The following is a 10,868-nucleotide window of genomic DNA, read 5'->3' as shown; positions in this document are numbered from 1 at the left end:
CATTAGGGATGGCAATGGGGCGGGGCGGGGCCGGAGGATGGGATCTTCGTCCCCGCCCCGCATGGTTGTTGCCCTTCCCCATCCCCGCCCCGCCCCGGGGTGCGGGGAAAACTACCTTGCCCCATCCCCGCCCCTTGGGGCCCCGTGGGGACCCGCCCCGCCCCGCCCCGCTCCTAATACAATTTTATATATATAAATAAATTTTTTGGTACAATAATATAAATCACAACAAAACAAAATGTTTTAAAATCCAAGCATTTAATGCTTTCACACATTTCAAGGAAAACAATACTGTCGATAGAAAGATATAGATATGAGTATTTAACCACATTAACAAAGATAAAATCTTTAAAATTATCAATCAAATAAGTTTTAAAAACTATGACTATCACATGGTAAAAAAAAATATAAGTTGGATATAAAAATATAAATATAACCGAATAGAATGAGTACTAAAACTCAACTACCATGAGATATATACAAAAAAAAACTCTTTTAAATGTAAGCCCTTCACTATTCTGGCTTGTTCTGGAATTGAAGAAATTTTGAACATTCAATTTTACAATTATTTTAATGCTTTGGAATATAACCGAATAGAAGATCTCTCCCCTCCTGTGCAAAATACAAAATGAAACAATGTGCAAAATCATGAATCAACGTGGGGCCAAATATATCAACAAACCTACTGCCTACTATATTCAAATATATGAAACAAAATGTGCAAAAAAATGTGCAAAAAACATGAAACAAACCTGCCTACTGGAAGTCTGGAAGCACCATGTAACGTGAATGAGATGAACCTTGAAAACACGTATAGACTACAGAGAAGAGTGATGGGTCAGAGGCGGCAATAGCAATAGGGTTTTAGAATAAAAAATATTTTATCTCATATCTTGTACTCTTGTGTTTCACTTCAAATATTAGTGATTTAGGATTTACTAAATTTACAATTATAGTCCTTATTAGTGAGGGTTGGGGAGGGGGCGGGGCGGGTTGGGGATAAAAATACTAAACCCATCCCCGCCCCGCCCCGAGGTGCGGGGACAAAATATTGCCCCATCCCCGCCCCACCACCTTTGCGGGGCGGGGAAAACCCGCATGGGGCGGGGTGGGGCGGGGCGGGGCAAAATTGCCATCCCTACAATACATGCATTAGGTACCATAAATAAATTTAAACCCGGGATTGTATTACCAATAAAATTTTCTAAGGAAATTAGATTTAATGCATCTATTTGTTCAAATTTAATTAAGGTATTTTTATATAAGTTTTACCCTTATTCTTTTTATATGAACAAGGGAGATTAGTGATGTAATTATTGTGACTAATTCTTCTTCTGCAAACACAGAGTTTGAATAAATTTATGGGCCTTAATTCTTTAAAAAAAAAAAAAAAAAAAATTATGGTCCTTGGCTCCTTGCTTCGTGACATTTGTAGTTAGTATATCAAACTAAAATATCTATCATTTTTTTTAATGGGAAAATATTTATCATTATGCCCTAGTTCCTCAATAACTATAAATTCACAACATGTGGCCATGCTAGTCTCCATGAAATTTTCGGCAATGGTTATGAAGGGTGTTGACTGTTGATTGAGAACTCTTAACTCTTTTTTTTTTTTTTTGATAGGAGAACTCTAACTCTAGAGTCGAGACTTAAGCTACAGATAATAAAATAAAGAAAAAATATTATAAAGATTGATCGGTATACCAAAATTTTTCAAATCATGCCCACCCAACGTATTGAAAACCATAGGTGGTGAATCTTAGTATTCTCTTCTTTTAATACTATTTTAGACATAAGGATCAACATGTGTGGCACTTGATGATGTCTATATTTTTATATATCATTATTCTTATATGTTAATAAAAGTAAACTGTGAAGTCTCAACATTTTTTTTTAATTTTTTTCTTGCTTACATTCAACTGTATTTAAGGAATGTCAGACCGTATAATAAGATATATATATATATATATATATAAAAGATAAAAGAATTAAAGGCTTTAAAAAAAAAATTATGTACCTATCATTGCTTAACCTAGTTCCATTTGCATTTGATTTAAAAAAGAAAAAAGACGTTTGACGGTAAACATCATTGAAACAGAGGTTTTTTTTTTTAGTTTGAAACAGAGGTTCAAACCTGCCATTGGAACACGAGCATTGGACTTGTGTGGCAAGCTTGAACGAAACTAGAAATGTCTTTGGGCGCTAAGAGATGATTTATCAATGTGTTTAAATCAAAATCTTTTGGTTATAGAAATTGAGATAGATGCTAACGTCGTTTTTGACTGGATTTCTAAACCTTATAGCAACAATTTAAATCATGCTACTCTTATTATGAATAGCAAGAATCTTCTTAGCTAGATTCCGCAAATCAAGATAAAGGACTGCGTCCGTGAGGCAAATCAGTGCACAGATATTAATGACAAGAAAATGACATCTTTTTAAGTCTTATTGAAAACAGTTTATTTTATTAAAATTGAAATTTTTTTATTAAAAATATTGTAAATAAAAGTAAAATATAATTGAAATGGTATAGTAAAACTCATAAATAGTACCAAAAAATATAATAGAGCATATAAATAATAGCAAAAATAAATTAAATAGTAAAATAAATTGACAAAATTAATCATTAGAAACAACACTTAAACAAGACTTTGTTGTTTTTAATAAGCCCCCTCGAGACATTTGTTTTTTTCTTTATTGTGCTAGTTTTGGACATGTACTACGAGAGGCGATGTCCTCACAAGTCACAACTCTGTTTCTAATTCCCGAAAGAAAAAGAAAAAAAAAAAGTTCCTATAGCTATGCATTAAAAAGTAGATGGGTCAGACTCATATGACTCATATCCAAATCATACACAGTAATCTGAATCAAAATGACCTTACAAAACTTGTTAATTTGCCGGCAGAAGCATTAGGCTCTCAGCGAGCCACGTCGAAGTGCACATTCTGTGCACAACTGCACATGCTTGACACGCATTATGAAGTACAAGAGAAAACATGAATAAACAAAAATGGGCATGAGAAAACAGTATTGGACAATTGGGATTAAGACTGCCCAGCTGTCTCATAATTAATTAAGCACGGATTGTGTGAGTAAAAGGACTGGACTATATCCACTATACAGTCTTAAAGTGCTTTTCAGATCAGATACGCAATTATGTGTGTGATTCATAAAAGACAATGTGTAATTATGTGGCCACTGACTCAGAGTTTCTTACCCTACAATTTCGTGGTATGCAAATATTCTTAGAAGTGATAAAAAGGGGGAAAAAAAAGGACAAGTTTTGACTTGCAAAAAATTGATTTTTAAGCATTTTACCTTGTACATGATATCATTTTAATGTAGTTTGAAGTTTTTGGAGATTTTTATAAAAGATTTGGGATTCAATTTTTTCCTATACAAAAAATTGATCGTTATTTTAGTCTGATAATAAAGTGTTATTATTAAGAGAGTACGTCATATGTTGAATCCCTTTCAAAAAAAAAAAAAAATTAATGCAATTAGAAGTAATTTGCTGAGAAAAATTTGATTGATAATTGTTTTGGCTGAATAATTGACTGATAATTTGTCTAATTTCAATCATATATATCTTACAAGTTACAACTTACAAGGCCTTCCATAATTTGAGACTTGTAGAAGGGTGATAGACTTCCTGGTGGGTCTGCTTGGGGGACATTAACATTCCTATCCAATCAAGAGAGGCCCAATCCACAAACTGACAAACTTGATTATATATGGAAAAAAACACATAGTCCCTGTATAGTTTCTCCTGAACAATGTGGAAACCTCCTTTAGGTTGTGAGTGCAACAACTAAACTCTATATGTCATTGTTTTATGTGAACATGTAATTTTAAATGAACATGTATCATCACATAAGCAATTCACTATTTATTGACACAATTCTTGAATTGAAGATCTTTGTTAAGAATATAGAATCAGAGGAATTTTTTTCTTTTTTTAACAAAATATAAATATAAAGAATTGTACACACTCATTGATTGGTATAAATTTACATTTGTGAATCAATTTTAATTGTGTGATTTACAAACTTGAAAAATTGTGTTTATATACACCAAACAAATTTCCAATTGAAATTTTGTTCATCAAAAACTTATTATTATTATTATTATTATTATTATTATGAAAGTAAGAAATATATATAATATCTAAATGCTAAATCGTAATAATTATTATTTCTATGCTTTTATTGAGCTATATAAATGTAGCATTTCAGTTTACTTTGATCTATTCAGACAATTCGATCCAATTCAGTCCATTTGCACCCTCTTCGGTCTAATTCGATCCACCTCGGTCCATTTAGTCAATTTTGGTCCATTTTGATCTATTCAATCTAATTTGGTCTACATCGGTCCAATTCAGTACATATCGGTCCAATTCAGTCTAATTCGGTCCAATTCAATCCATTTGATCAATTTTGGTCCACTTCAATCAACACCTTTCATACTGCACATGTAGATAAATGTTTTATCCCTAACAATTCACAACAAATCCTTGTTCTAATTTGGGCATATCACTATTGTCACTTTTTTTACCCATCTATAACAATTTGCCACCTTTGGAAAAATCCTAACTTAATGCATGTGTATTATAGTGCATATGTATTATTACATTAATGCAAAGGTTAGCAACTAGTATTAAAAGTGAGGACTGCTTCATCTAAAGAAGTGGATAGCATGCTTATATACCTAATCCTGATTGGCTTGGGTCAAAGACTAATACTTAATTTACCAAATATCCCAGACTTTAAGTAATTAAATAAAATTATAATAACCTATAATTAGCTAATAAAAAATTAAACTTGAATAAATTTGTCTTACAATTGCTACTAAAATCAATAGTTAAAATAAATTTGTCTTCATACTCACGCTCCCTGCATCATTGACACTTACAAAACTTTGCGATTTTATAAATTCATACCAGCAAAACCAAAATACAACAGTGAATTGTAACAGGAAAGCAAAATTCTTATTGGATGATACGAATAAAATGTGTTTCAAAACTGTATCTCATAGGCAACATCTTATTCTGAAGGTGAACAAAGACATGGGTTTAATGCTCAATTACACGCTTAGCACCATCCAAAGTATTCTTCAGTAGCATTGCAACAGTCATTGGCCCCACTCCACCCGGAACAGGAGTTATCCATCCAGCTACCTTACATGCTTCCTGGTAATGAACATCTCCAACTAGCCTATAGCCTGACTTCTTACTTGGGTCATCGATAGCATTTGTGCCAACATCAATAACTGCAGCACCAGGTTTGATCCAACTACCTTTGACCTGAAAATTAAGTAAATACAACAACATCAACAAAGCTTTAGTCTCAAACTTTTTGGGATCGGCTATGGATTCTCAACAAAATTAATTAGGGTCAACCACAGGAAATTAAGTAAATAAATGAAATTAAAATATATCTCCCAACAGGGCCAACAAGCAATCTGAATCTATACAAGGAACTGTTACAAATCAAAAACTGTGTTCGTTCCACAGGCAAACTGATTTAAGCCAATGGTGTAATTACATGGCTTCTTAGAGAATGCTATAAAATATAGACCAGATAAATATACCAAATATGCAGAACTATTGATGCCTTTGAGTAACAACTTACAACTAATGTACAAAGCAAGGTCCCCAGGAAGGATTTCTAATTTATATTTTCAATTTTCTAAATCTAATGCTGATTTATTCATTTTGAGATTCTCTGATCGTTACAATCTCTAGCTCAAATCCTTCATGTTTCTTTTAACTAGTAGATTTTATGACGGTTAGAGTGCATGAACAAGCTTAAGTCAGGATATTAAATTTTATGATATTGCTCTCCTTTCAAAGGGAGCCAGAAAAGGGTTATACATGATGCAAGTACATAAATGGGATTAAGTTATTCTAAAGCAAGAAAAACAGATCTATAAACTGTCTCTAGTTACCATCATTGCTTGCCCTGCTGCTGCAATAATGATGTCTGCTTCACGAATGATTTTTTCAGGATCTTGAGAGTGTGAGTGGACTATGGTAACTGTAGCATCTGCTTTCAGAAGTAGCAGGGAAACTGGCAATCCAACTATGTTACTTCGACCCACCACAACTGCTTTCTTTCCCTTTACAGTTATACCACTTCGTGACAGAAGTTCAAGACACCCCTGCTCAAAAAATATATCTTCACCAAATGTGTTGCTTATTTCATAGAAGGTAAAGAAAAGATATCAAGTTTAAACATTTTTTTTTTTTCAGATTAAGTATATTGCCTTAGGGGTGCAAGGAAGGAACAAGGGATCTCTGCCTTTCATTGCAAGCTTGCCAATGTTCAGCGGATGAAAGCCATCTACATCCTTCTCAATGCTGATTTCAGTCAGAACTTTCTCTTCATTTATATGCTTTGGCAATGGGAGTTGAACCAATATTCCTGACAATGTAACAAACCAAGTGTCTAGGATAAACATACAGATTTAATGAATCAAAGAGCCCACATACATGGTAATATTCAATCCTTAACTGGTTTTATAGTTTGGTTGAAACACCTAATGCATTCTTGTGCAGTAGGAAACAAGAACTAATCTAGTAATGATTTAAAAATAATTTTTAGTATACCTTAGTACCTTTCTGAAACACATATATGATTCCATTTATCATATTTTTAGTTTCAAATATAAAAGCTTATTTTTATGATTTCCTACAATATCCTTGTCTATGAGAGTAATTGAAAAAAAAAAAAAAAAAACCCTATAGCAGAGAAGAACACATGGGTTTTCTCTCCTTGGTTTGTGTATTTGTATGTTGTCATCACAAAAGGTCCCCAGATCAGAGTTTTCAGTCAATCACTATCGAGTCTAATTCAATGATCATGTATTTAACTTGAACAAAATCAATAATAAATTTTCACAAAGTTCAAGATGATTTAACATCAAATTCATGTATATACATTAAAAACTGACCAACCATGTACATCAGGATTTGCATTTAACTCATCAACTTTAGCGATCAACTCAGCTTCAGAAACTTGCTCCGGAAGGTCTATGTCAAACGACTTAATCCCAACTTCAGCACATGCCTTTCTCTTCATATTCACATAGCTTTGAGAATCCTTCCTGTTGCCCACAATCACTACAGCCAGCCCTGGGACCTGACCGTATTAAGTAAGAGAAGTATCAATTATCAAAATCCCAGTTTACAATCCCTCATGAAATGCCTTTCTATAATTCAATAGTTCCATGAATGTCTCTATTGGAAACGAAACGCTAAGAAGTGTTAATTGAGCTACAAGTCTCTTGGCTAATCTGTCATGAAATACTACACTACAACAGAACCTCATCCTAGTACAACATTAAGGAGTATCTGCCAAACCATAGAACTGGGCCAACCATGAATAGTATAAAAGGTTTTAAATTTTAATGTATTTGTCAAATTCTGTAAAATATAGACCTTGTTCTTATTCTCTCATCTCTGCTTCCAGGTATACATGTTTCCATAAACAGATTAATACGCAATTATCAATGATTTTAGACAATTCACATACAAATTTAGACTAGTTTAAAGTTGAACTAATTCCCTCAACTCTTTCAATACATGATTTATAGAAGACAAGCCCATTCTGGGTTTTGCTTTTGCAAGTCAGAATCTTTAGGGCCTGTTTGGTTGTCCCATAAGTTCAAGTATCTTGCATAGTATTTATTGCACTAATTCATAACTTTCATAAGGAAATAAGTCCCCCCCAAAAAAAAAATTCCCAAAAATATAAACTGCATCTGTCTCATTAAAGATAAACGAATCTGTACATTAAAGGTTCCTAATTTGAAAAACAAAAATCACAAATGGCAAAATCCCAGATGGAATGATAGTTCCAAAATCAAAGTTGAGTAATTTTTGAAGGCAAAAACATTGTACACACCTTGCCGTGTTTTTGCGATAGTTGGTGGACTTCAGCGGCGATTTCATTGCGGATGGTTTGAGCGATGGCTTTGCCGTCGATAATGTTGGCCTTGTGATCTGACGGTGATGCCATGTTTATCCGAAGAGACTCGATTGAAAGTCACGATTTGGAGTTAAAATTGGAGTTGGGAACTGAGCCACCCACCAACTCAGCTTTTAGCGGATGCGTCCAAGTCCAACACTGTCGTAACATGATGTAAGACAGAGACAGTTAATAAGATTAAAATTAAGATGATTAATTGAATTCTAAAGTACCACTCACGGTTACGGGTGCCTAATTAATGTTCTGTTTAAATTGAGGAGGTTGAGAGATTTATTCTACTCTCTTTCTTCCCTTCATCTAAACGAGCCCTAACATAGAGAAATTCTTACTAGTCCCTATATTGAAAACTTGTCAAAAGGTAATAAGCAAGAGGATTTTTTTTTTTTTTAAATAATTGTTTATACAATATAGAAATTCTACTATATCTTAATCAAAGTATATATGTGTATGAAGTTTACTTTTGAAGACTTGAACTTTGGCCCTTACACCTTACACTTCATAAACACTTATACTTATGGAGCGACCATCGCACCAAGAGTGTGCAGTGGTATAAACAAGAGAAATTCTAAGGACACAATTATGTTGTGGTGACAAATTATTAATGGTATGTAAATAAATGATTTTAGTGATGGATTTAAATGAAAATTAATAAAAATTTATCAACTTAAGTTGCGTTTGGAATTAGCTTAAAAAGTTAGACTTTTTTACTATTTTGCTCTTTTTTTTTTCTACTATTCATGGGTCATATTGAAATTTTTGATACTATTCATGGGTTCCACCCTATTATTTCAGCTACCTTTTAACTTTATCTACTGTACTTTTAGCAAAAAATTTCAATTTTATCTAAATAAGCTGTTCTCAGACTCTTAACATATTTGAAAAAAGTTGTCAAATTTATTATGTATCTAGTTAAAGAGTGAAAGTGTTGGTTAAGATAAACTATCTCTTAAAAAAAATTCTTATCACAATTGATATTTGTTTATGATTCAGGTTAATGAATGCTAAAAAGCAGTGGCTAAGGTTGATTTTTTTTTATTATATTAAATATTTGTTTATTTATTTTGTTGTTTTCTAATGTAATGCAACCATATGCACAAATATACTCATTAACCAAATCCTTTGTTTATTTGTTTTTTATATTTGATGGGTGGGAATCAGTGAAAGTTTGTCAACACAACATATATGAAAAAAGTTGTCAAATTTATTATGTATCTAGTTAAAGAGTGTGAAAATGTTGGTTAAGATAAACTATCTCAAAGTGTTGGTTAAGATAAACTATCTCTTAAAAAAAAAAAATTATCACAATTGATATTTGTTTATGATTTAGGTTAATGAATGCTAAAAAGTAGTAGTTAAGGTTGATTTTTTTTATTATATTAATTTTTAAAAAAAAAATTATTTTAGTTGTTTTCTAATTTAATGGACCCATATGCACAAATGTACTCATTAACCAAATCCTTTGTTTATTTGCTTTTTATACTTGATGGGTAGGAATTAGTGAAAGTTTGTCAACACAACATATATGAAAAAAATTGTCAGATTTATTATGTAGATAACATTACTCAATAAACAAAGGGTCCAATTAAGGAGCATGGAAGTGTTGGTTAAGATTGAAACTATCTCTAAAAAAAAATCTTATCAAAATTGATATTTGTTTATAATTCAGGTTAATGAATGCTTAAGGTTGAATATATATATATATATATATTTATAATAAATATTTGTTTATTTACTTTTGTTGCTTTCCAATGTAATGGACCCATATACCCGAATATACCCATTAACAAAATTCTTTTTTTATTTACTTTTTATACTTCCCTCTAGTACAATGAGATATGCTAGATTCTCCCTTAAAGGAGTGCATTTGTACACCAGATCAGGCTTAGGTTTAGTATCCAGTAGTACTAGATCCGTTGAGATGATGACATATGTCTACTTTTGGACAGGTGTCACCATCTGACTGGATCCAGTACACTAGATGCACTAGATCTAAACCAAGTCCTTGTACACCTATTAACATATTTTATAAAATAAACCGAATGTTACATGACTCTCTTCTAAAGAAAAAAATCATTATGCAACTCTTAGAAGAAGCTTATTGTTATCTATAAAATAAATAAATAAAACTTATTGATTCCAATAAATTATAATTAAAAAAAAAAAAAAAACCAGCTCCGTTTACCGGATCCATTTGCTATAATGCAAAGTGCAAACCCAATCAAGCTGGGTTGCGGTTTACTATAGCGAAGCTGTCCATGGGTTCACTCGCATGATATATGCCCAACTCCTACGGATGGGCCTGCCCAATCCCAATCAATTTCCAAGTGCTACTCAGTTTAAAATTAATACCGAATGACCCAAAAATTGGCAACATCCTCCAATGAGCTTCGGGCACAAATATCTTCCCGATGGTTTCATGGCAAGCATCACCTTAACCTTATAACTTGTGTGATGTAGCAATCCACATGAAAGATACATAAAAAATAAAATAAAATAAATTTAATTTGATGGTATTGATTTTATTTTTATTTTTATGGGAAGTTGATGGTATTGATTGGTACATGAGCCACTTCTTTATCAATTTAGATAAGACCTAGGAATACAGCATGTACTTTATAATTGGAGTCTTTTTTAATGATATCGTATTTTTTATAAATTAAATAATTAGTCAACTAGTATTTTGTTTTGTTTTTGTTTTAGTGTAAATAACTAAATATCCTAACCATATTTTGTTTTATGAAAAAAAGGCATGAGAGTGAGAGAGAGAGAGAGAGAGAGAGATCTTTCTAATTGTTGGTATGGCAAACTTGTTAGGGGATTATAGGAGTAAAATAATGGAAATGAACCCAATGGAATGACTTAAAGGCACAAATGATT

At 32.3% G+C, this 10,868-nt stretch overlaps 1 protein-coding gene across 1 annotated transcript; it reads right to left on the bottom strand.

The window, feature by feature from the left end:
- Positions 1-4,968: 4,968 nt before the first annotated feature.
- On the bottom strand, positions 4,969-8,142 carry LOC126692446 (bifunctional protein FolD 2-like). The gene is made up of 5 exons (XM_050388059.1): positions 7,908-8,142; positions 6,959-7,142; positions 6,268-6,425; positions 5,950-6,162; positions 4,969-5,305 (listed from the first exon to the last, which is right to left on the bottom strand). Exons 1-5 carry the CDS (start codon positions 8,019-8,021, stop codon positions 5,075-5,077), a joined length of 900 nt encoding a protein of 299 aa, XP_050244016.1. The 5' UTR covers positions 8,022-8,142; the 3' UTR covers positions 4,969-5,074.
- Between the last annotated feature and the right edge of the window lie 2,726 nt (positions 8,143-10,868).

This window comes from Quercus robur, chromosome 7, assembly GCF_932294415.1.
Source record: "Quercus robur chromosome 7, dhQueRobu3.1, whole genome shotgun sequence".
In the NCBI taxonomy this organism is placed as follows: domain Eukaryota; kingdom Viridiplantae; phylum Streptophyta; class Magnoliopsida; order Fagales; family Fagaceae; genus Quercus; species Quercus robur.
Note: the sequence above shows the minus strand (reverse complement) of the source record. Positions and strands in the feature narration are given on the sequence as shown.